Source organism: Megalops cyprinoides, chromosome 6 (genome assembly GCF_013368585.1).
Source record: "Megalops cyprinoides isolate fMegCyp1 chromosome 6, fMegCyp1.pri, whole genome shotgun sequence".
In the NCBI taxonomy this organism is placed as follows: Eukaryota; Metazoa; Chordata; class Actinopteri; order Elopiformes; family Megalopidae; genus Megalops; species Megalops cyprinoides.
This window is the reverse complement of record NC_050588.1, coordinates 8,714,365-8,741,639: the sequence shown is the minus strand read 5'-3', so window position 1 is coordinate 8,741,639 and position 27,275 is coordinate 8,714,365. Positions and strand designations below refer to the sequence as shown.

At 44.7% G+C, this 27,275-nt stretch overlaps 1 protein-coding gene across 1 annotated transcript; it reads right to left on the bottom strand.

The window, feature by feature from the left end:
- Positions 1–5,941: 5,941 nt before the first annotated feature.
- LOC118778924 (rho guanine nucleotide exchange factor 6) lies at positions 5,942–25,702 on the bottom strand. Its single transcript, XM_036530725.1, has 12 exons — positions 25,456–25,702; positions 22,906–23,005; positions 22,115–22,168; positions 21,300–21,443; positions 20,855–20,941; positions 20,076–20,154; positions 18,947–19,083; positions 17,336–17,482; positions 16,749–16,835; positions 7,529–7,604; positions 7,313–7,389; positions 5,942–6,881 (listed from the first exon to the last, which is right to left on the bottom strand). The coding sequence occupies exons 1-12, from the start codon at positions 25,542–25,544 to the stop codon at positions 6,783–6,785; spliced, it is 1,176 nt and encodes a 391-aa protein (XP_036386618.1). The 5' UTR covers positions 25,545–25,702; the 3' UTR covers positions 5,942–6,782.
- Between the last annotated feature and the right edge of the window lie 1,573 nt (positions 25,703–27,275).

Below are 27,275 nucleotides of genomic sequence, written 5' to 3'. Positions count from 1 at the left end.
TAAAGCAAACTAGTGGCTTTAACGAGGCTTCGGGACAAATGGGCCACTTGGGTTTTTTCGGTGTGAAAAAAAAAAACTTAAAAATCATGTCGCAGTCAATGGTGTTTTCCGCACCGCCCTCACTGCCTCCACATAGCCTTGTCCCTGCTCTGAGATCACCCCATTTTGATTTCTGGTGTCAACTTCTGAGTTGTGTTATCCCTTGTTTCACCTAATCCTGAAACCATCATACAGTGTGAATATTGTGGTTATCAGAATTTGTCAGGTGGAAACTTTCGGCTCGGGGGCACTGTAACACTCCTGCCCAGGTGTTAGGGACACTGCAGCGTCTGTGTTGGCTTTACTCTTCAACCCCGCGTGGTCTGTTTGTGAACTTCAGGTGTGACCAGCTTGGTTTGGGTGTCGTCTTCCCTGGAAACAAGACCCACAACGCAATTTGCGAGCAAATAACCAGTAAGCGCCCACACTGTTTCTCAGAAGCAGGCAACCAGACTGAAACCAGACCGGTTCAAGGGGACTGTTTGGGGACATTCAGTTGTATTACTTTGCATGTGTTATGATATATAATTTCCAGTGTGTACAGTAGTGAGTGTAGCCTAGGATATAGTCCTCACAATGACGTAAGTGTACGGCAGCAGTGCAGCCAACGGTCAACGCTCCATACTCGTGTACTGTGTGTGCTTATTGGTGAGACTAGTGGTAGCATAGCGGTGCTGACTGTCACTTCTGTGTTTCAGCTGAAGTCCCGAAGGAGGATGGGAATCTCACTCAGGTGGTCCTGGCTACCTGCCTCCTGTGCTGCGTGTTCACCTCCCTCGTGGTCGTGGTTGTCGTTGGTGTGTGGACGGTGAAGTACAAGAAGCAGATGCGGCTGATCAAGTCCCGTGAGTGTGGCAATTCTTGTCCCCCTTCTGGTCACTGGCTTGGGCTGGCCATGGTGACAGCGAGCAGAGAGAGAGAGAGAGAGAGGAAAGGCAGAGACAGAGAGGTTCAAAGTTACCGTGGCAGGCGGGAATGTAAAAGCACAGCACATGCCTTGTGGTTGATATGCCTGTTTTGGAGTTTGGAGGGGGGGTGCATTCCCATTGAGTGGGGTGGTGCTGAAGCAGGGAGATTGGGGGACGATGGTGGGGGGAACGGGGGCAGGGAAGAGGAAGGAGGCAGCGGGATGTGCCAGGCACCTGTTGTGACTTATACTAATGACTTTGATTGGACCATAATAAAACAAGCTGATTGTTTCATGAGGAAGACCATGACCTTTTGCTGCACGATTTGCTGAAAAAAAAACAACAAACATGACACAAGTTTGCGAATGTGGTGCTATCCTCGCGCGTACATGCATGACATTAATCTCTGCAAAACAAAAAGCAGTTCACTGTCGTAGCTCGGGAGGAGCATGCATCTGGAAAGAAAACTCAATCTGGACAATGGCTGGAATTGAATTGCCGTGGCCTAAGCATTGCCTTCAACGGGGAATCTGGCTGTGATGAATCACTGGTTCCGTTGTTTCCTTTCATTTAAACAGCAGCTTCCCTATGCGGAGGCTAGTGCAGCTTAGACCTGTAACCTCCTGGTTTTTCCCTCCGCCTGCGGGCTTGGGGACGGCACAGGTGGCGGGAAAATAAACACACAGGAGAGGAGAAACATGTAACCGAATGAACCGGCTGTTTGGAAAGTGCTCTGCGCCGTTAAGTGGGTTAGTTGACTGAGCCGGCGGTTGCATGCGCGCAGTAGGGATTTGCTCAAAGTGAAGCATGGCGGTGTGTGTTTCAGCTGCAGGCTGTTCGCCCTGAAATGAGCACATGTTGAAAGCACTGGTAGGGATCATGGCGACCAAATGTGTGCAGATAATTATTGCCCTAACATACCACAACACTGCAGTGTAGCCGCGACACACAGCCACAGTGATCAGTGCCTCACCGCTGATCTCAGATCAGTGAGGACTAGGCTGAATTGACAGGTCAGCTCAAGTATCACTGCGCAGAGGCGGCATGTTACCAAGGTGCAAGTGTGAATGAGGACCCACAGTGCTAAAGTGTTACCCTGTGCTCTCTCCCTTCACCTCACAGTTAAGGGCTCCCCTGTGGGTGTGGCCGAGGAGTCTCAAAAATTCCAGCTGTCGGAGGAGGAGAAAGGAGACAAGTCCATCGAGGAGATCGACGTGAAGACCAGCCTGAGCTTTGAGCTGCAGGAGTACGGGCGAACTTGCGGCGCATGAAGTTTCTTCGCCATCAATATCAACAACAGCTTTGCAGTCCTGCAAAGGGAAAAAGTTCAGAATAACATAAGCTATGCACACGCCAGGCTGTGGGGAAATACAAAGATTCTATGGACTTTCTCATTTTAAGCGATAACTCATGGACATCTACCTGTAGGCTGGGGAGGAGGCCCCAACGGCTGTACTCCAGAACTCAATGGAAGGCCTCATCAGCGTCTTCATGTCAGCGGTTTGGAAATACGGGCCTGGCCTCCTTCCCAAGCCCACTTGATGCATGGTGGCGGGTGGCATCTTTCCGAATGCCGTCTACTGGCACTCTGGCTGACTGAAGACGTTTGAGCCGTCATGAAGGCAACAGCGTTATCAACCAGCAACCTCATCCCAGTATATCTTCCTTTAAGTTCAATGTATCCCCCTGTGACTACCTGAATACTTAGCCAGCGATCCGGTGTGATATTGGCTTTGCATTGAAAGATTGAAAGTGTCACAGCTTTTACTCTCTTGGTACAAGAGGAAACATATAGGAAAGTTCCCTGACCACAACAAAGCAAGCTACCTTGCTATTTAAAGCATGCTCAGCTCAATTTTGGCAAGTACCCGGTGAAAATCATCAAAAGGTGATTGGAAATTAATATTAAGCCAGCTACCCTGTACCTAAATGAGTGTGCTGTCAGTGGGCTGTTAGAATTGAAATCCGTGGAATAAACACAACCACACAGTGGTTGGAACTGAGAGTACAGCTAGTCAAGAGGTTCAAAAATTTTGGAAAATCCCAGGCGCCACCATGTAGGCAAGCTGCTAAGCAGCTTCAAGGGAAGACACGCGACCTATTCTCTATGGCTGCAATCTCCAGCATCTCAAAAACGCTGTTCATAGATTTCCTTTACCTGAAATAAAAATGTGTAACCTTTTAAAAAGGTAGTTTAGTTCATGTGCGTTTGCTTCCGCCCAGCACAATGTACACATCCTGGATTTTGACTGTGTGTAGGTGTGATTTATGTTCTCCTTGATATCAGACTGCTTCATAGCTTCACATACCGCTCACCAGTCACATTGTATGGCTGTTTAAGTCATTAAACCTTTAGAGTAGTGTGTTGTAACACGTAATTATGAAGTTATAAACCATTATTAGCCCACTGATAATCAGTCATGCCCCTTTAGAGGAGATTATATGCATGTATGCAGATGAATTTTGGAAACCTTCCTATGGTCCAATGTAGGCATTACTAGTCAAAAATTATTTTACCTATCTTTGCTTTTTCACTGTGTATAATTATTTCTTTCAATCTCAACAAAAATATTCTTTCTTTAAACATATTTTACGTGTATGATTGCATTTTTATTGCCTTGTTTGATCCTCAGTAACCAATATCCTAAATGATTGAACACATTGTGATCTTTACCATTACTTTTCTTGTGACTTGTAACACTGCATATGTTATTAAATGTGAATACTGTGAAATGTCCAATGAATGTATTTTAATACCAATATGCACAATGAAATGGTGACTATTGATTCATAGTCAGAACAGGCGTTACTTTGAGCGGGCACTTAAAAAATGGACTGGTCACAACCTTAGGATCAATTGGGTATATTCGAAAAGTTTAACATGAAAATAAACCTAGCAGAAACAGTTGTGATGATACACAGGGATACAAAGAGCTTAATGGGAAATTTTCTGTGTTGGCATTAGTCAAAGTTTTGTCACAAAAATGGACAACCCCCCCCCCCCCCCCCCCCACCCTGTTTCCCTATGATGCATGACAGCCTTGATATGACCATTTAAATTTAACACTTAGTCACATCTGGTCTAAAGCAGAATGAAAATAGATTGTCTGGCCCACATAAACATGCCTATTTGTCTTATCCAGAGCAGCCTACAGATGTGCATATAAAAAGATTAAGCTAAGGGCAGAGATAGTACCAAATCATTAGTGTCACAGTCAATAAGCACAACATTGCTGCGTACTCTCAAAGTAATTGCTAGCATTGCCACTGTAGCGGTGGACAAGGCCCAAGCTTGGTGTCGTTGGTGAACAGTGCTCACTCTGGCATGGCTAGTCAGCTGTTTGATTACAGGCATCATTCATTAGCAGGTGCAGGCCCAAGTGCATTGATCTTTGATCTTTGGGCTGATGGTTTGAGCCAACTGCTGTATTGATATATTAAAAATGTACGTTTACATGAAAGATCCATGGGTCTGGGTAGGTCTTGCTAAGAGCTATGCTGGTACTACTGAATGGTCAGGGCCTACAAGCCAGTAAGAGTTCTGCGCTCTGCTACCTCGGGTCGCGTCTTTGTCCTGAAATAGATGGGCAGCATTTCTCAGAACCACCTCTTCTCAGTACTTGCTCCACACTGCTAAGATTCGTACAACAGACACCCTCAATGCCTTCAAGAGAAAGCTGAAAAGTCATCTCTTCAAGCTGTATCTCTAGTCTACCTTCCTCTCTATCTATCCTGTATATCCCTATTTTCTATTAAAAAAGAAGCACCCTACACTAGTTTAGCACTAAACTCAGTATCTTACTGACCTCTTGTAATACTTATCGATAACTCTTAGCATTGTGATGCCCTTATCTGGAAGTCTCTCTGGGTATGAACATCTGCTAAATGATGTAATGTAATGTAATGTAATGAATGTGCTTTGTGAAATGTACAGACAGCTTTTAACTGTATAGTTACTTTAAATTTGCTTAAATTGAGACTTGTTTAAAATACTTAAAAAATAAAGCACAATAAACACAATAAACACAAACTGGTGACTTTCAGTTATACAAAATCTCAATCTGTGATATCTTGGTGATAATCCTACTAAACATGTTTTATAAATACCTAGGAGGATGTCGCCAGCTACTCATGTAAGTGCTTAAGTAGATACAAATTAAGTCCAAAAAGTTCTGGGCACCCTTCATGATTGAGCTCTGAGACTGTAAATCCCTTTACTCATTACTGTCTACTACACCAGTCTTTACTAACTCACACTGTACAACTGGCATAATTTCATTTACAGCGTGGTTAACTGCCTTCCAATTTATGCATCCTACAAATGTGAACTCACTGTACTTACAAACTCTCTTATAAACACTCTCAATCCTCTGTCCAAGAGTCAGAGCTGAACTGGGGAAAAAAGACAGTTTTCCCCTTTGCTGTGTGATCATGGAGCAATCAACAGGTGAGACTAAAGGTGGGTTTTGCTCCATTGGATTACATTCAGTTTTAAAATTACATTGCCAAACACAGGGACATGTTTTTGACAAAGGCGGGATTCATGTTGCCCTATTGTGTTGTTGTTGATTGTCTGTACTGATGGTTTGCAAATGATTGTGTCTCATTGTTAGCCGCTGATATTTATTATGTTTTGCACATTGACTATTGTATTTGTGTAGTGCTACTTGAAACTTTTTAGCTCCTGGCCAGGCTTCCATTTTTAAGTAAGACAGTAAAGGTCTTCTGTGAGCTGAATGTTGTTCTATTTAGTGCATGCATCCAGAAGGCTCTAAAAGAGAAATAAACAAGGAAGCATTTGTCTTGATCTCTGCCACATTGCTGCGCTCAATGCCACTGTAATAACTTTAAACTGTACACAGTTAGAAATGAGTCATTTATGTCTTATCTAAAGGTACAATGCCATTGCACAGGTATTCACAGACAGACAAAACAAAACTCAGCCCAGAATTTCAGGCGTTTGTAAATCATGACTAACATTTTATTATCTGGCGAAAGGAAACCCCCAGGTTGTCTTGTAATTGCAATCAGGTGTGTTTGCACTGCTTCTCTATGCTTGTATCTAAGAAAAAAACACAGTCTTGAAACCAGCAAACCTGAGCAGATGTGACTTTGTGGTCAGGATGACATTTTCTTAACTTTTCCAACTACTGGCCAGAGTGCCCCCCGACATGTTGTCGTGAACTCGCCCACGATAAGTGACGTGTACATATGTCACAAATGATCCCCGCACCGTGTCAGTTCACTTGTCTGTTTTTTTTTTTTTTTTCTTTTTTGCATGGCTTCGCAGCAGAGAGAGTAGGCGCACTTTGCAGTCACTTCTTCGGGCGGTTATAAATCACCATGACATGTCTTTGACGCGAAAGGCAGGAAATGGCTTCGGTGGTCACGGGCTGCAAGGCAGCTGGGGGCGGCGAAGCTCTGCAGAGCTCTCGTGCACGGCCCTCCCGACGGCTCCGCCTCGCACTTGGAGGAGCCTGACGTCCAGATGTTCCCACGCGCCGGGTGGGGGGATGGCGGTGAAGACATGATCGGCCCAGTCGCCACCACGCAGCCACCGCAGTTTCGTTGTGGCTGATGCCATGTCACCAACCCATTCACATCAGGGAGGCGGAGTCACGGCCTAGGCTGTTAACCAGTTTTCCAGTTGAAGTTATTCCTTTTCTGAGGGGTTTGAATGTTGAAGGGGTGGCGTGTCAGTGGCGCAGAGGGCTGCCTGCTACCCAGAATCCCCTGCTTGCTGTCCTTGGGCAGCAGGTACCTCCATAAGTCACAGTGATCCTGGGTTGAACCTGAGCTTCGTAACCCCCTCCCCCACCCCCCGCAGGGCTCTGCTCACATGGGGATCTGGGGTGCATTCCCTCGTTTCTGTGATTTCTTGGGCATGAGGGGCGGAGCAGGCTGGGTTGAGATGGGGCTTTCAGTTTTTTCCGGCTGAGGAGACACAAGGTGGAGACGAGGTGAGTCTGAGAGCGCTTACCATAGGATTTATGGGCAAGGGAAATTAAGCTCATTGGCCCATAGGCAGCGCTATGGAGTGGTGGATTTGCTAATGACTGAAAATATAAGCATTGAGCTTCAGATCATAGAACATCCCCTTGGGCAAGGTATTACACCTGGACATCATCATACGTAAACCAGGCTGTTCCCCATCACTATGTAAGTATTAGACCACTATGTGAAGAAAGGTTAGCCATTAAAACCAATGAACAATTTCAAAACTACATCCAAATCAGGGTCAACATGTAGTGTTATGTTATACTTGTGTCGGGCAACCAGAAAAGACTAGGATTTGTCCATCACTGGCTGGCACCCCCATGCCTGACTGTTCCTGTTCCAGTGCTTTCCAAGCCTGCGATACAGACCTGCTGTAAGCGGAAAATCCAGTTCTCATAGTCTCCAGGACAGGTACATGACACCAGCAGAGGATCCACGAGGTCACCTATAGGGGAAGCCCCAACAGGGCAAAAATTAGACTTGGTTTGCTCAGATGGCATGCTGTGGTTAACTATTTTTGTGTTGGCAGTCTAGTGTTGACCTCAGTCGAGGACAAACAACTCTAATAAATGTGTCAGTTTTACCTGTCAGCTCAAACTCCAGCCTCCCAGGCAGGGCGGACCTCTCCAGGGCTTTGATGCTGTTACAGGGCAGTCGACCCTGTGGAGCAGGGGGTTTGGAGGAAAAAAAGCCACTAAATTCACATATTCAGCTCACATCAGTAAAACCAGTTCTGCTACAGATTAATACTGATTCACTGTGTCACCACCTTTAAATTTGAGCCTCTCTCTCATCTCTTAATAAACCAATATCATCCAGATAACGTCAGCAGAGGCTTAGCATTTTCCACCCGACAGGGAGCACAATTTGCACTTTAGCATGACATTTATCATGATTGCTATAATTAATTTGTGTGGCCAATGGCTTGTAGGGCAGGTGCATGTACCCTCACGTGTCAGCCCAACCCCTGCTCCTCTGACAACACCGCAGAGGGGCAGAGTGCGCCGACTCGCCCTCCCTACACCTGCCTTTACCACTGGGACCTCTTTTTTTTCATGATGGAGCCAGGAAATGATTTTTCCATCAGTACTGATGACGGCAAAGGCAGCCTCTGGGGGCAGGTGTGTTTTATCTCAGTCTAATTCTCTAGAAGCACGGCCTCCCACGCAAAGATTCAGAGGATCAATCTCAGCGAAATTAAAAAAAGAAAAGGGAAAAAACAGCAGCAGCGGCAGCAGCAGCAGCAGCAACAATCAACTCACAGTAAAGCTGTGCGAAAGTGCCCCCCCCCCCCCCCCCCCCAAAAAAAAAACCCAAAAAAACTGTCCCCAACAATAACAGGCTCTGAAAACTTAACGTGGACCAAGAGCAGCAGCATGTGCGTGTGTGTGTGTGCGTGGCTTTGGGGAGTCTCTGACAGTGTGCGACGGGGCGAGTCCCCGGGAGCCTGTGCGGCACCCCTCGGAAATCCCAGCCTCGGTGCCTCAGCCTTGCCTTCAGACCGGGGAGCATCTGAAACGCGCTCAGATGCACGCGTGTGGTAACGGCGTGCGGTAAACCAGAGGGAGGGTGGACAGAACAGCACGCCTGTGCGTGCTGACTCACCGGTGCGCCTGAGTGCGGGATTGGAACGAAAGAAAGAAGTTTAAAGAGAAGTGAACGAGAAAAGGGGAATGACTGTTCATGAACACAAACAATAATCAAAAAACAAAAAACGTTAATCAACAATAATCAAACAATAATCAAAGAGAGGTAGATATGCTCTAGGCAGGGCCATCCGGCTCCCAGGATCCTAGCATTCAAAGGGTTAATATTTGTTTTATTTTCTATATGTAGAGCATATCAAATAAGCTGAACATTTACAAGCTAGTGAACTACTTAACACCACAAATATTGATGCTAACCAGCTATCCATGCCTGGCTGGCTTATGAACTAATGGAAACTGTTAGTTGACTTAACAAAAAACTGTCAATTAGATCAGCTACTGATTTGGACTTAGCAATGGGAACAAGTCTGGCTGGACACAATGCCTCCATTAATGGTTAGCTTTATGTTTTCAAAGATCTGTGCAGGCAGTGGTCCCAAATCAACACAGCTTTCTCAAGGATTCCTGACATCTAAAATTGATAGCCCTACTGGTAACAGCATTCATACACAGTTGGACTGGTGAACAAAGTTCATGAAATTAGAGTTACAAGTGTGGGGAAGGGTTGCCAAATTAAGATGTTCACCCCAGATTTAGGGTTTTCTGGGCGTATAGTGTTAGGATCAATATGGTCAATTAAGGTAATTTAAGGTAATCACCATTTGTGTAACTTACTTTTCCTAGCTCTCTTGAATCCCAGGCCACAGCGGAGAAAGTACTATTTGCTGATCTGGGATTAGGTTTCTTCTCATCGTCACATTTTTTTTTCCAAACAATCAGACTAATTACTCTGTCCCAATCACTGACATTCCCCTTTAATACCTTCATGTAACTTTTTCAATATTAGTTTGTCATATCGCTTTGACTCATTTATTTAAACCTTTAGCGCATTTTGCAAAATGTTCAACACAATAGTATGACTTAAAAATCATTTTTCATAATATAGTTCAATTAGTTTATATTACATCAAAATTTTAAGTCTCTGTTAAAATAGTTGAAATTCCATCCCTTCAATTTCACATGAAATTGTTCTTTCAGCTCTTACACTTCCTTCTTACACGAATATCCTTGTCTCACTGTTGGTAACTCCTTTATCAGTATGAAAATCATGCTACACTTTTTTTGAACTGATAATCATCTTGGCATTGTTCAGGCTGCACTGTGTGAAATTTCTGGCAAGGCTGAATCATCAACAGCATCAAGTTTCAATTACCCTTCTCTAAACCCCATGAAACTGTTTTTTTTTCTTAGCGTGGGGATAGAAATATATGATCGACACTATGATCAGAAAGCTATATACCTCCAAGCAGCGCAGGAGACTTGCGGTTTTATGAGCTTATGTAAGCCAGTGGAATGCAACAGCAATGTCAGACACGGATATGCCACACACACGATTCATGGCAAATGCATTTGAAGTGATGTGGATGAAAATTCATGACTGGTTGTACATAAGGTCAGACCTGCAGGAAGGATAGGACTACTTATCCTTCCTGCTTCCTACTTTGGTTTCAATTAAAGCAGTGGACAATCATTTTTAACAGTGTAGCTGTCATGCATCTTGTTTGAGTGATTTAGTTATTATGAAAATTATTTTTGTACACTTAGATGATTAAATAAATGATACATTGTCATTTCTTCAATAGTTTTTGCGTTGATGCAGGTTTGATTTTTTTAACGATTGTCTCCATGGCATTGTACAATGAAGTTTTGCATGCCTGGGTTTTATAAAAGGAGTTGTTGTCCCTGCCAACTATTTTTCAACTATTTTTCAAAATTAGATTTACGACTTGTTTTCACCACATTAATTGATTAATTCACTACATAATGACATTTAAAGTAATTTATATATATGTATATGTATATGTATATGTATATGTATATAGTGCACCAACAAAAAAACTTATACATGTACATACAGTCTATATAACATGTCAACAAAATGAATTACAATATCATGAAGAGGATTCCCGCATGGAATGCACCTTGTTATTCGAATGTGCCCAATGTTTGGTCGATAGTTATAGTTTTACAGTTATATAAAGATACAGTAAGTTATATAAAGGTGTAAATATACCTTTAAATATCAAGAATATAGGGTAAAAGATCTTTTGGGAGATTTTTGGGAACAATCTAGGCTAAAGTACTGAGAATTTTGCAGCCCTGAGTAGTGGTAGGAAGACAAAGAATTGGGTGGAAGATAGTGGGAAAGATGTATGCCCTCCATTCTACTCCATTATCCTAACAAATATTATCTCCTTAAGGAACAAACTGGATAAACTTCCTGCCAATGGGAAAGTGAAGTAGTCCTGGTGGGTCTGCAGCTCCCTTTAGATGGAAATTGCCAAAACAGTGGAGGAAAAAGGGGGCTGGAACCCTGAAGAGGGAATGTGCAATTATTGCAACACAACAGACATGGTACTGTTGCTTTCATGCAGACCAGATATAGTTACTAGCCCTGCAAGTTTGGACAACTATGGATTATGCTGGGACACATGGACAAATGTCGGGAATGTTCATAACGAAGAACTTCTAGCACCTCATGCTCTCACATCCGCAGTAGGAGGCCCAGGCCCAAGTGGGCCTGTACCATCTCACCAACGAAGGAAACAGTGCTGTTCTACTGCCACCACGCCATGTTTGCTCTCACCTGGAATAACCAAAGTCATATGTTTGGCAGGGCTCCAGTGCATTTATCACAATTCAGCCCCACAAAGGGTAGGTTTACATTTAAAAATGACTGTAAATGCTTGTATGATTTCATCAAGGACTGTTTCCATTTTAATGCACTTGCCTCAGTGGGTCACATTTAAAGGGCGATGCAGCACCGCTAGCGTGATTTCCACTGGCTCACTCCCCACGGTTCTGCCATCTTTCCTGTTTCACTCACACTGTACATGAACGGGTGCTCCTGATGATTGCAGTAGCACCAGTTTGGATATATTCTTTATGAAATACCCTGAAAACACAGTAACCCTTGACATATCTGTTTCAGAGGACAGCCTCCAGTTATCTTAGACACATCAGTCAGAGGCAACGCACCAGTCTATGGTGTACCAACACGGAAAGTGATGCAGGGATATTTTTTTAGACCTAGGTCACTAAGACACAAGAACTTGTCATTGATTTTAGAAAGGCATGTCACACCCCCACCTACCCCTGCCAAAAATTAACAGCCAATAACCAAACTGCAGAGTGAGGTGAAACCTGTAAATCGCTTGATGCTACTATAGATAGTACAGTTGGCTTTGGTCCAAACTGTGACACAGTGATGTCAGTTGGGACCGCTCTTTTTGTGCAAATTGTGAAGGCTTAATACAAACCAGTCTGTCCTGCAAGCTTTGCATCTATGTTTTGTTGAGCCCACCCTGACATTTAGCACAACACCCCTGTTTGGTTCCCTCACCACATCAGAATGATTCAGAATTGGCTGGAGAGAGTGGTGCTACTGTCAAAATGTAAGATTCACTCTGCGGTCTGCTCGTGTCATCGCTGCTGAAATGAATCACCGAACGACCCTCAGGCAGCCCACGGGGATTCCCCCCAGGAGTGCACCAAGATCCCGATCCCCTGCCCACATCACAGCAGACCCCCCCCTTCAGACACTCAGTAGTATTACTGTGGTGGTAGTGAACTTTCACTATGCCGTGTGTGTGTGGATCATGCCTTACTCTGTGCATTATTCAGTGCTGCTGGGGCAGCAGTGTGGTGTAAGAGCGAGGCTGTTAACATTTACACTTACATTTATTTATTTAGCAGACGCTTTTATTCAAAGTGACTTACAAAAGTGCATACAGTAAGTATAGGTGCTGGTTAAACTCACAGGTGAGGCAGTGCTATTGTACGAGGGCATGGTATTTGACCTGAATTGGTCACCTTGACAAACAGACACACATCTGAAATAAGTATTTCACCCAAACAGCATGGCTGTTTGAAATGATCAGGACTGTCATTGCAGGGGCTATTCTGTTTAGCACTGGCCAGTATTGAGACTCTGAGGGAGACACAATGAGCAGCTTCCTCTGGTAGCTGTGTTGTTCCATTTCCCTGGCCTCTTAATAATACCCAGAGATAATTGTTGAAAAGCCATATTTCAGATCCCAGCACCCAGGAGACCAAGGGACTCATTAAACACCCTGTGGATACGATATTGAGTCTAGTTGGTGGCAGTGTGGGGCAAAGTGGTTAAGGAGATGGGGAAGCTGAAGGTTGCCAGTTCAGTGCCCAGGAGGGGCTGTACAAAGGGATCCTTGAGGAAGATGCTTCACCTGAATTGCCTCAGTATCAATATTGTCCTGTATACAAGAATCACATATAAAAATGTAACACTGTGTAAATCGATCTGTGATCTGCCAAGCAAATTTCATGTAATTTAATGTCATGCAATGGACACCTTTGTGAAACCGTTTGGGACATTTCACTTACATATTGCCAAATACACAAGGACCTTTTCATTCACAGTGGGACCCCAGAGATGGGTGAAGCACGGTGTGAGGGACTCCAGAGATGGGTAAAGCACCAGTGAGTGGGGCACCCTGGGATGGGAGAAGTACGGTGGGAAATGCGTGAGGGACGCCTTAGTGCGTGAAGCGCATGGGCACGCTTCCCGAAGGGGAGGGCAGTGTGACGGAGTGCTGTCACCAAGGTTGAGTATGTGCTCTGACTACCATACCAACAAGCCTGGCTCTTTGTCGTTGTGGTCGACGTCGCATGGTTGGTACCCCGTAGACCTGGGTTCGAGGCCGGGTGGGGTGACTGCTCTTGCCCTTTGCTACAGGTGTAAACATCTCCTTAGTTTATTGTAGTCAGCTTTGCTTTGGAGTGCTCCTCACTGTTAGGCTGTTCGCTATCCCTGCTTGACCCAACCCCCCAAACCCAAACCAGATCCATTGGTGTCTTGTCAGGGTCTGCAGACTTCTTGTCTTCAGCAGCATTCACTCACAACAGGATGCTCCTCAATCCTTGATTTTCACATTCATATCCACACTGCCACTAAGCCGCATGCAACAGAGCTCTTGAACCTTGTGGTAAAGGTAACCTGTTGCACGACGACACTGCTGGCCTTCCTGTTAACCGGTTCACCTCTCTCAACTGGAAGTGATGAGTGCTGAAAAACCTCGAGAATGTCTATGATGCCGTCAATGAAACCACCAAGTGTGACAAGAGCACCCTTGCGTTTTCACACCTTTTTTTGCTATTTTTGAGTTGGTCCCTTTCTCATAAACTAGCAATGGGGTGAGGCTTAACGTGATGTCATCCCACTGGTAATTGCTGTGCTCTGAATGTTCTGAAATGCACTACTGCAATGCTATCTGTTCATAATCATAAATGGACCAGGCACTGCAAAGACACAGAAGCGAAGCCCTATCCGAACCAGATTGAGCCGTTTGAAAAGCCCCCAATGTGAAAAGACCCCAGGCTGGTTCTCTCTCCATAATTCAGAATTCTCTCTCCATAATTCAACGTATGTTTGTGTTGATTCAGTCTAAGTAAAAGCCTTTGTCTACTGAGACATACACCCCCCCTGAGAGAGTGCAGTAAAATATAATCTAAATGTATCATCTTTAGATCACTCATATCCCACTGTTAAATGAACACTTCAGCTTTGTCAATGGTAGGGTTTCAGCTGACAGGAGGCTGCCTGGTGCTGAAGCTCAGGGAGTGGCTCCCGCCATGTCACTTTTGGAGGGATTTATTTGGCCAGAATGCCCCTTTCTTGCCATTGAAGTATGGCGGAAGGGCTCAAAATGGACTCAGTGCCCATTTCCATTTCCACTTCCAAAGCCACATACACACAGGAGCCACTGTCAAACACACAAGGTGACCACCTTGCTCAGATAATCAGCGGATGAGAAGCCAGTTAAGACGGGGAGGCAAAGCTACTGGCTGATAAAATGGAATCTGGAATACATCAGCAAGTTGATAACAGTTCGATCAGCACCATCGATCAAACTGTTATCAACTTGTGAGATCGGAAACTTTCTTGCCATTTGTTTTTCAGTTAGACTGACAACATCATAATCTGCTCTGATCTAAACGAATCAGCATGTCTTGAACTGGCAAAATGTCACATTATTGGTAAGTTTGCAGAAACGTCTTATCATGAGGTTTTCACTGCTGAGAACAATGGCATTCTCATGATCACAAATAGCTCTCTTGATAAAGGAAACATTTTCTCCTTATTTTAAACATGCTGTGGTTGAGCCAGTCATTAACAAATCTAACATTAATTGAACATCTTTGTTATCAGTAACAGGCAAATGTCTTTTCTTGCCAATTAAAAAGATACAGGATTTTTTTTTCTTTTGTCAACAATATAATTTGCAAAAATTTTGGCTTTTGAAAAAAGCCTGGAATCTGAGCAAAGGCCAGTACTAATTCACTCTAATCTAGACACATTAATCTCCAGTGTAAAATCTGCAGTAAGGAACCTTGATACTATCCCCCAAATAAACATGGAGCTTGAACATCCCGTTATAAAGATTTCCCAAGCATGCTACTATCAGTACAAAATATATACAGAATTTTTACAGAAACCTTTTTGTCTTTTGATGCTGAGAAAGTATTTCTGTCATTCCTCTATACTGGACCACTGCAACACTGCCTGAAAATGGCCTCTCGTTGCACTATGAATTTATATTAACAGCTAACAGATGCTACACAGTTCAGAACTGTTTAGCAGATTACAACTGTTTAGAAGGTGGTGAAATTTTAAAGGATGCTTATTACTGATAATTACCCCTAATTCACACTACTTTGTGTGTTAATCTTTTCAAATCTGGATTAACTCCACAAATTGTTTTTCCTAAAGTGTCTCAAAATTATAAGGGCTTTATCTGAAAAATGGGAGCATAAAAAATTAACTACAACCAGTACTTACAGCTGTTTATGTTTACATTTTGTGGAGACAGTTAAAGGCAATTATCTTCAAAAGTGCTATTACGGACCGTATACCAATTTAATCACATGCTGTCACCAAGTTGCAAAAAACCTATACATGTACACCCTCTTGTGTCGTCAAGGCGGTACTACATCTAAAACTGTCAACTGCTTGTATAACGACCAGAGTTGGGTTCAGTGGCGTCGTTAGAGTCCGAAAGTGTGATAATACTTATTTATTATAAGGGTAGATGTAACCTACCTATCTATCCAACCCAACCTACCGATGCCAATCCCCCTTAAAAAAAAAGCCCCAGCCGAACTTGACTTAGCCCCTGATCTTTTCAGCAGATAGAAACACCCCTGGTTGGGTTCAATTCTGTTTCAATGCAGTTCATTCAAGGAATGACAGGGAATTAATGTTCCCATTCATGAACTGAAAACTGTACATCATTTCTTCTTTTTCAATTAATAAATTGAATTTCAGCTGATTCCCCGATTTGAATGAATTGAAACAGAGTTGATGCCAAAACCTTTGTGACTGCATACCTGAGAGCTTACAGTGAGTGATACTCCCGTCGATTAACTTGTCAAATACTTTGTTAATAGAAGCACTTGTTATACATATCTGTGCTCTAGTGGCATTGTTCAAACCACATGGTGTGACAGCAACCATCAAGCACACATCCTCTAATAACGTCAGGAAAGATATAAATTTTGTTTGCAATCAGCATAGTACCTTTAACATACAAATGTTTGCGGAATATTCCAGACTCATCACTTACAGTTCCAGTACAGCACACTTAAATTTAAACATAATTACCCCCATAGCACACACAAAAGAAGCAGCTGATCAGTTAATCTTATTTTTAACAGGGCCAGTGAGATAACTTGGTGGGACAAAAGCTCCTGATACACACCTGGTACTATAATAAAGTCCATAAGATCCTCTTTAAAGTGAACCTTGCGACTGGGGTGCGGCCCTGTAAAGCAGACAGATGCGTGCATAGCATAGCTCAGAAGTACGGCACATGACCAGTTAGCACTGAGAGCTCTAAGTGACTGTGAGCGTTTTGTCCAGTCCGGGAGGGCCAGCATGCCATGCAAAAGGGTTGCCTGGATGGTTCCGTTTTGAAAGTGTTGGGAGTTTGTGTGTGGCTTTCTGCATGGCGTATAGACAGTCGCTCAGAGTGCGTAAGCTGTGGTGTGGAGTGCAGAGTGTATATAGGCCATGAGGGGGTGGTTGTGGCAGTTAAAGGCTGTGCACAGAAGGTGCTCGTACCTCATATTTGACATAGGCGCGCTGCGAGTCGACGGAAAGGAAGAGGAGGTCCTGGGGGAACAGCACCAGCAGACGCTCCTGGGATCCCTGCACACACATACGTATGCGTAAACACACACACGTATGCATGCAAATGCATATGAAAACAAGGTACACACATAGGTGCATGCACGCACACACCCCTAAACACAACAAGCATGCACACACGCATCCACGCCCACACACATTTGTATGCGCACACAGAGACAATCACACGTACATGCACTAATACACACAACACACAAACGTACAACGCACACACATATGTATGTACCCTAACAGACACAGACACACACCCACACCCAATCACATACAGTCACAACCATGTTAAAGCCAAGGTTTATCAGCATTAAAAATTTTGACATTTTCCCAATACAAATGCTTACAGAAAATATCCTTTACTCGACAGTACTCCACAATAAATTGACCTGCCTCAAAGCAGAATCTCATGTAACATGAATACAATTTCCCGGTACTGAATCTGGCACGAAACCTTCAATGAATGTTGTATTCCCACAGTTCCAGCAGATGGCGCTGTCGCGGCTTACCTGTCTCTGGGAGTAGGTGATGCGGACGAAGGACAGGTGGCCGATGGAGCCCATGTGCTGGATGGGCGTGCCCTCCCACTGCCAGATGGGAGCCCGCAGCAAGTACCTCTTCAGCTCCTCCCTCTTCCAGCCCTCATCGCATGGCACCTTGGTCACAACCAGCGAAAGAGCGGTCACCGCGCAAACGCCAATCAATGCCCTGTCCCATCTGTTAATGTGCCTCCCTTCATGAGTTCAAAATGGTAGCCATGTTCCACTTTGCATGAGAACCGGACTGCCCTCAGAGAAGTGCTACAATGTGCTGAAATGGTTTGACATATCCTTTCAATTGTCCTCAGGATCATATGTTTGGCATTTATAGAAACAAGATTACCCCAGAGCAAAACCTCCAGTCTTTGGCCTTTTGTGATAACACATACGGTGCCTTCTGCATGAAAGATGACATGACTAGTTTCTTTTATTCATGATGACTGGCCACCCTTATTTATGCGCTTCTAATCAGTCTGTTTCAGCCAGGTTTGTTTTCATTATTATTTTTGCTTTGATGCAACGAGGAGTGCTTGTTCATCACTCGGTCTTTGGTTGATATTAAGAACTCCAAGGCAAAAGTAAAAGAACATTTCTGTTTCTACACAGGAAGTCTCATGTACTCATGTCAATGAGCCAGTTCTCTTTTTGTGTATGCAAAGCTTTAGTCATGTTATAAATGCTGGATGTCACCCCGCCTAGGCTGCGGAGGGGGTGGGATGTTATCTGATCAGCAAAAGCCGAATAAACAGCACCTTTCACTTTGCCTCAACAGACATGACACCACGTACTGTACATGAGGCGAATTTACAGAATAAGACAGTGGGCCTCCCTGCACTGAGGATTCTGATGTCTAATACCGAAGTCTGCTCTAAATACTCCCTGGTTACATGCAATCTTTAATCAAAATCTCAGTGTGGCCAGCTTGTGGTTCACAGTTTTTTCCATTTGCTTTATGCTAAAGCCTCCATACCATGGTGTCCCAGATATGGATCTATTTATTTTTGTCACAAAGGAACACTTTGTTGTTGTCAGGACCCTCAGGAGTCTATTCTGATCACTTGTTTTCCTCTTCCTTGATTTAAATTTGGCCGTGTGCGCTCCCATGTTTAGCTGAGAGACACATCGCTCATTTCCAACAATTAGTGTCATATCTGATTCTGTGACTGATCTTAATATCCGCTCTTAGATAAGCTTCACTGCCAGCTGAGTCAGAAATGGCATCCTTTCCCTCCCACCCCGAGTGCATTTTTGTGGAGTCGAATCAAAGCACCCAGCAGGCCGGTTACACCTGCTACATAAACTGCCTTCCTCACTGTACCATTTAACCCAGTAACAAACCTTTTCAAGAGGAAATATCCAACAACTTTGATAAATCACTCCTACATAGCTCATCATATTTCCAGCGAGAGATGTTTTTGATTATGGGAGAAAAACACTGTCATTCAGGAGTGGCGCGCCCATTCATAACACCCCAGAAGCACCCTGCGGCTGGCAGCTGCTGCTGTGTCTGCGTCCGTGTCGCCCGCTGGGGTACATGTGAAAAGAGGGGTTCAGAGCAAGGGATTGGGAGGAGGGCCGTACCAGGTAGGACAGCGCGCTGTTGGAGGGGCTCAGCTGCTGCTTGGATGCCTTGTGCCGCCTCTCCTCGATACTCTCCACCCACTTCCTCATGTCCGCGGGGCTGGCACAGACCACCACCTTGGAGTCCACCATGGGCCCTGCGGGTGACAGGCCCCATCAGCAAGTAACCCACGATCCCCCCATGATGTTTGTACTGCAATGTTAATGGGCTGATGTATGCATGCTGCGTGGACATTATTTTGCGACTGTACTGTGCTCCTGGTGTGAGCAACGTGAGTGATTTCCATGGCTAAGCCTGATGATAGGATGATTCATGATGTGTAACATGTAGGGAATGGGGCATAATTTCCCCTGTTCAGTCTACAGCCATACTAAAATAGGTCTTTTGGTCTTTTTAGGTCTTTTTAGGTCTTCACAATGCCCGTCTGTGTACATCAGTTTATGCAGACAGTCTCTTTCAGGAGTGATTTCTGCTGCATACATTTTACATACCAACCACATGTGGATATTGGAGACTGGATATTTATTGAGGCAGGACAATGCCCCACTTAGGATCTGACCCCTCAGGTAACAGAGACTAACCACAATGCTACACTGACGTTGACTCATTGATCTATTCAGTTGGCCTAGATTTGGCACACACTGTTCTGCCAGAAACCATGCTCACAGAGGCTTTGTTCAGTGCCAGAATTTCGTTTATAGTGCTTTCATAGTTTGCATTCGGGTATTGCCACCAACCTCATAAAAAGGTCAATGTACATATGAACCTGGTTAACATCCCCTCATTTAACATCCGAATCTGCTCTATTAACATATTCTATGTAGAGCCATGAGTCTTTACATAGAATGAAAAGTAATAACATTAATGGCCACAGTTTGTGAAAGATTTGTTGAAAAGTTTATTTCCTTTTTCCTTATGAGAAAAAAACATGTAAGAAGGAGCCAGCACACCCTCTGAAAGTGTTCGGCGCTCGACAGCATGAAGTTAAAACAACTTGAAGAGGAAATTAAGCATTTCACTTACAGGAAGTCAGTAATTACTGTATGTTAGATGGTAAGCTTTAGGTACCCTGCCGTAATTTCGAAACAAAGTAACACACCGAGAGAGGGAGAGGACATCCAGACTCACCGCTGATCTCAAACACATTGGAGGTGCTGCCATCGTGTGATATTACTTGCACCGACATTCCTGAGAGGGGAAGGACACCCTGTGGCAGAGGGAAGGGGCAGAGCTGAAGGGCAGTATGACCAATGGGGGCAGAACTGAAGGGCAGTATGACCAATGGGGGCAGAACTGAAGGGCAGTATGACCAATGGGGGCAGAGCTGAAGGGCAGTATGACCAATGGGCTAATGATCAGAGAGTAGTCTGTAACCAGGAGACCTGCAAGCCTGAGGTCCCTATTATTGCTGTTTATACAGGACAGTTCATAAGTATATTCTGTACACTGGATATCATATACAATTTGCCCTTATTAAAAGAATCCAGATGTAATTTCATTTGGCCAGACAGTATATGCTGACCTTGGACCATTTTGTACTTTCTACCTTATCATCTTGTTTCATCTATTCTTAATTTATATTTCCTGCTACGTTACATGATTGCAAATCCTCACACACCCCTTGTCATACCTCTCACCATTAGTCTCTCCTATGTTCACCCAACACAGAAAAGAAGCTCTCTCTGCCCTTAGCAACTGATTTTAGATCAGAAAAATTGGGGTTAGGCAAACCGAACTTTGATCTCTTGTCAAGGATGAGAAGTAAATCAGAACTGTAGTCCATCTGCTGTGAGCAATGAACGTTCACATTGTAACAAATCAATTAGACAGGAGATCTGATTTATTATGGTTCATTAACATGTTCAGTAGGATTCTGTGTTATAAGAGGAGTTGGCCTGGGAACCCACCTCATATATGAATTCCTGCTTTAAGTCATCCAGGGCGAGGATCAGCAGGTGGAAGGAAAAGAGTACAAGGTATCGCTCACTGCTCTCCTAACAAAAAGTGGAAAAAAAAATGATTCAGTGTGGACAAAAATGAACCTTCAGATAACTGTCATCTATTTTTGCTTAGGAGATGCTCTTATCCAGAGCTGCAAAGGTAGCTTACAATATTTACATGCTATTGCAGCTGGATATTTGCTGGCAATCTGGATTAAGCACCTTGCTCAAGGGTATAGCAGCAAAAGCCCCACCTGGAAATTGCACCAGCCACTTTGGATTACAAGCACCGCTCCTTATCCCTATGCACTGCTGCTACAGCTATGTATGTATGCATCTGCATCTCTATATATGGATAATAATGAGCTAAGATAATGTTTATGTGTTTATACATGTGTGTGTAGATGTATACCTGCATAAAGGGGCTGCGGAGGCGCACTCGAGAGGACCAGACGATCTCTCCGTACGCGTGGGCTGATTGCCCCTCCCACGACCGGATGGGCTCCGTGTAGATCCGCTGGTGCAGCTCGTCCCTCGATCTGCCCCAGAGCACGGCCTGATGGGAGGACAGGCACAGGGGAAGTGGCTGCGCTTAATGCCTATAAACCCCGCCAGCAGCTGGTGTCACTGTTCTCAAGCCCTGCCACATGGAGCCTGTTTTGAGGAAAAGATGCTTCCGGGGGGACCGTGCTGACTTTTCAAATCTCATTTCTGAGTGAGACTGAAATGATGAAACGATTAATTTAATATCGCAGTTAATTACTGGGTTAATTTTCAGGTGACTTAATTATGACTGAAGTTTTCTCCCCTGGTAAAATGGAGAGGAGGAAATAAAAGGCTGCATTTTGCACAAAAGTAAAGACCTCGAGAAGCTGTGATAGATATGAAAAAGTGCTACTCTAGACCCAAAAATGTATGCATTTCAGTGAATTCATTTTTTTCCAAAATGACCTAAACTGAGAAGCCTCTAAACTGGTGCTAAGCTAATGTCTTTGTAATGAGCTGGTTTAAAACCATTTTTGAACAAAACATCTACAGTCACTACACCTTGAAATCTGGTTGGCATGACCTTATTCTCAAAATCATTAGTCATAGGCTATGGATCTTAAATCTATTAATTAATTTTTCACTTTATCTATTAGCTAAAACAAGTGAGGCATTTCAAACAGTTACTAATTTACATCTCTTCGCTATTACTGATTCTCAGACCAGACAGCCAACACATACCTGTTGATGGTCGCAGTGCTTTATTTCTGTGGGCACAGGATCTGGAGTCTGTGACTAGAAGGATAAAACAACTTTTTTAAATAAAGCCTTGTCTGACAAAAAAGTGAAGGTTTGCTAGTCATTCACCTGCTCAGACCTGTTTCTTCAGTAAGCCCAGCAATACTGGTGTCGACAGTGCCATCGTCTGTGCTTTCGACACATGGTTGTCGAAATGGTTGTCGAGAGCCTCACATTTTTTCCCCTTTGGAAAGCCACTGGAAAGGCTGAGCCTGTCCGTAGTCATGTGATCGGGGAATGGGGGAAGGCTCTGTAACCACTTGCTCGCTGGGTGATCTTTCCAAGGTCCCCAGTCAGATCTTTTCAACGGGAGCAGGTGAGTGCCTTCAGAGAGCACAGCGCTGAACTTTCAGTTTTTACACCGCAAGACTGTTCTGACTGATCCTGCTGCACTGCAAAACCACCAGCAGCTTCTGAAATGAGTTGAGCTTCTGTGTGAGAAGTGGTGCACTGTACTGCTGCTCTAGGATCCAGCAGGGGAGGTGGGGAGCGTAGGATGTGGTGCTGACACACTGACCTCTTTTGTGCGGTCAGATGTGTGGGGATATGAAGTGTGAGGTTGTAGGGTCCAGTGTGTCAGGGGAGGGGTGTGGGGTGTAAGATGGGGTGCATACTGTGTGAGGTAGGGGGTGTATGGTGTGAGATGGCGAGTGTGGGGTGTGAGATGGGGGGTATGTGGTGTGAGGTACAGCGTGTAGGATGCGAGGCGCTCGGCGTGGCGCCGACGGACTGACCTCCTCTGTGAGCTCTCGTACTGCCGGGCACCGGCGGGCCGCCTCCTCGGACTCGCTCTTCAAAGACAGCTGCAGCCTCGTCTCTCCCAGACTCCACAGCCTGAAACCAACAGCCATCACAGCCACACCGTCCGTTCACATCATTTCTCACAAACCGCAGTCCTGCCACAGGTTTTACACCATGAGGATCCAGCCATCTTCACTGACTGGGTAATGTGTGAACCATTCGTGTAGGATTCTGGTCAGCCTAACTAACTGCAAATAGATACAGTTAGAAACTTAAAACTTAAGGCTACTGCACACTGACTCCATTATGTTTTCACTGCCTGTCAGTTGAAAAACTTGAAAAATTTTGTCCCAAAATGAAAAACAATGAAAAATTAAACAATTTCTTTTTTCTCATTCAATCCGTAATGGATAGACCAGAAAATGACAATGAAATTTGCATTAAAAAATTTTTCAAAAACTTGGTGTCCAAGAGCCATATTTGGTCTCAGGCATTTCTCTGCCAATTGTTACATAATCTTAAATTCCCTTGTGCGTATTTGGTAATAAGATTAAATTTTAGAGTTTGTAAACATTTAATATTAGGGGTAACATTCATTGCTGTATGGTCCAACATTCATGTGATGCACAAAAACCTGGACGATTATCCCGCACTTGTACAAGCTGATCATATTATTTCCCGTTCGTTTGCCATAATCCTGGTCATTATGTTATTGGAATTGGCCTCATTGGGCGTGTAGACCCCCCACCTGCATCTCTAAGGGCCCGGGGCAGACATAAGCGGCTTAAAAATGACACCATTTTCAGAGAGGAAGAGGGGGTGCCCAGACCCCCTCAGGGCTTATTGCTGCAGACACGTCCCAGTCGCCTCCGCAGTTGAGTGATCGCCGGTGGCTGTACAACCATTGCACCAGGACGCTCGGTGTTGTGCAACGCTTCCTGCCCGGGTGCCCATCGTGCTGTGGAGCTCTGTCTGTTTTGCAACTCGCCCACCCGGTGAGTTTGCCCAGAGATTAGCCCCTCCCCCGATAAGCTGTCTGACTCTTAATGAAGGGATGGAAGCATCCTGGGTTTTCCAGCAGACCAGACTGGCCAGAAGGTTGTAAGGGTTAGTCTTTTTTAATTAGCCTCGTGTTTTTGAAGAGGGGGTGTGTCAGTCTGTTGAATTGCATTAGCCTGATTTGACAGGCATGCAGTGAGGAAGCTAATACACAAGTAAGTGTATTTCTGTAATTCTGTGCTACTCTGAGGTGTTTTCTGAGTCAAAGTTCGACAGCAAATCCAATTCAAAGGAAAAACAACCAGGGCAGGGCAGTTCCTGAAACAGGATGTTGCATACGTAGACAGATATTTTGAAGGCACAGAATTACTGCTGATTTCAAACCTATTCATATAAACGCATTATCTGAAACAGGATGTTGGACATATACATCTTGTTTGCTGTTATACGTACTATAATGCTGTGTATGACTGCAGCATTATAGCATAAGACATAGCTTTCAGACTCTGAGGGCCCAGAATCACTGACTTTTTTGTATCTGTTCAAATGAAAGCATTACCTGGGACAAGACATTGAAAACATGGACCCCATCTTGTTATCTGGCATATGTACTACCGTGTAAGACCACTGCACAGCAGTATGAGACTGAGCTTTTGGGGGGTCTTGGAGGGCTCAGTAGTATCTGTTTTGTACATTTCAGTAAAAAGCATTATCTGATGGGGATTTTAAATCATCCTCCGGGTCAGCTCTAAAAAACACCTCCAAAGCTAAAGTGTGCTCCCTTTAGTAGTGGGCAGCAACGAAATGAAAGCTGTTTGAATTTTCTATCAATGTCGTCCATACGTCCACTAAGAGGAGGCCAGGGCGATGAAGGTGTGATGCAAGGGCAGGTAAAGTGTTGCTTGTTAAGAGCAGGTGAACAGTCAAGCAGACACTGTCCCTGTCAGTCCAATGTGATCAGGTGGGTGATGGCTGATGCCACCCAACAAGCAACAGATTTCAAACCTCTGCAGTTTTCCCCCATCAGTAAGGACAACATTCTTTGCCGTTTCACACAAGTCTGTTCGAACTGATATCTATAATGTGCAGAGTTTTCAAAACTGTGAGACCATGACACCAGCCTTGAATGGAGGCCATAAGAAACTATTCATTGCAATCAGAGACCTCTGTAGTCTGCTGAACCTTAAAGCACCAAGAGCAGATAGCAATGGCACACACCCTGACATTTGAAATGGAGAATTTGAGATGGAGGCAGGAGCTTACTGTAAGTGAATCTGTTGTCTTTAGCGTCAAAAACCCACTGTGTCACACATCTTAACTGAGTGGCATCTAGAATTTTCTCAGCTCAAGCTGCCAACCAAGTGACACAAGAAAGAGCAACATGGTCGACCAGCACCTCTTCCCACATCCTCTGAGCGCTTATTTACAAAGCGTGAGGTTCAGAGCAGCAGAAATCTGCCTTTCCCCCAGTATCTTCTCCCCTTCAACCCTGTTAGGTGTCCATATAGGTAAACTGAGTCAGAAGAATGGAAACGGGTTCTTACCCTGTGTTGTCAATCTGCAGGAGTTCGATCTCGTCGGGCCCCACTTCGTCGGTACCGGAGTGCCGTTGGGTCACGCTGCAGCATCCCATGGCTGGACACCCCGCCACCCCGGCTGCTCTGGGTTAGGCTCGAACAGAAACTCTGCTCCTCTCGGCCACAGAGAAGGGAACCTCCTAGCCTACGCTCAGATCAGCTCTCAAAGCCCCTGTACCGCACAGCTTCCCCCCCACAGGCACTCTGGACCATCTGGGCCCCCCTCCCCTCCAGCTCAGTGCATGGGCGTCTCAGAGGGCCCTCCCAAAAGCATCTGCCCTATACCAAGGAGAGAGATACAGCGAGAGAGAAAGAGAGAGAAAGGAACTAAGAGAGAGAGCAAGTGTCGCAGCTAAAGTTGAGTGGCACAGAGTTGCTTTTTTGTGACGTTCAGACAAGACGACAGAGGAAGAAAACCAGAGGAAGACTGCGAGAGCATGAGATTTTAAAACGGGAGAGAATGTGAAGTGACACACACACACACACACACACACACAGAAACACAAAAAAACTTACCCGAGAGGGCTTGCCAAAACAAGCGAGAGGGGCTGGGCTCCTCGCTAATTGTCGAGGTGAGAAGTCGAGCACTGTGGTATTGTGAAAGGTGAGAGAGAGAGGGAGGGAGAGAACGAGGGCGAGAGAGGGGGAGGAAAGGAGACCGCGTCACGGCGCTCTTCCTTCCTGTCACCCTCAGTGGCAGATGCATTTGCGACAAACGCAACTTCCTCTGTGACTTCTCAGCGTCGTCGGTTTTCGCCCCCTCTCTTGAGGAGAACTACCTCTTGTCATCTCCAATGAAGATGAATAATGAGAATAATGCTGCAGCCCTCAGGCCTGGCTAAACTTATCCAAGGACTCTGTCCCAGCCGAGAGTCACAACAGAGGTACATGTTTTGAAGGGGATGTCCCTATATCATGTGGTTGCATAACTGTTTGATCCCATTAGAACTTTTGGCTGATATGACCGTTTGACCTGCTGGTTAGTATTAACCTAATGTTGGGGCATTTTTAAGCCCCAACATTCGTCTGAAACCAGCTCTGTCTGTCTGTCTGTTGATATATATGTTTCTCCTTCACTGTCTCCCTCCCTCCCTCTCTATCTCTCTGTCTCTCACTTTGCTGGCATAAGCAAAACCCTACCTTTGGGGGTACCCAATATATCACCTATTGCTCCTAAATTACAGGCAGCATTATTATTTACCATTGTGAAACATAAGACAACGACCACACTTGGCCAAGAGCCCTTGCAAAATATTGTTTGTGTTTGTACGTATCGGTATTTTATGGTACGATAATTATGTGTTATAGAGCTTCGATACAAACTGTTAGTCAAAACCACAGACCACAGCTACTGTTATGTCTTGTTTGATGGCCTTGTTCTTGTTTTGCAGTGCTGTACACAGCAAAGGACGATGCAGACTCTTGAATGAGCAGCTTCAGTGGTGCTGGCTCAAGGGCTCAGAGCACACAGTGGAACTGGTAGTTGGAGTTCTGCTCTGTCATCACCATTTGTTTACACGATGTCCTCACAAGTGTTCCTCTGGCATCAAGTGCCACCTGGAGCTGTCCTGTCAGGGACAATCAGTGCGGTACTTCACTGTTTACTGCCTTGGAATGTCCTAGCTGTAACAGAAGCTGCTATTTTTTGGAAACTGAAGCTGCGGGGACGTGCTATAACAAGCAAACTCAAAGTAGGTGCTCACAGAACTCATTGACAAATGTGTGGCAAATGTGTATATTTCACAGAATACCCCATTCACCAAAAATCACCTGAATATGTTTCTGAT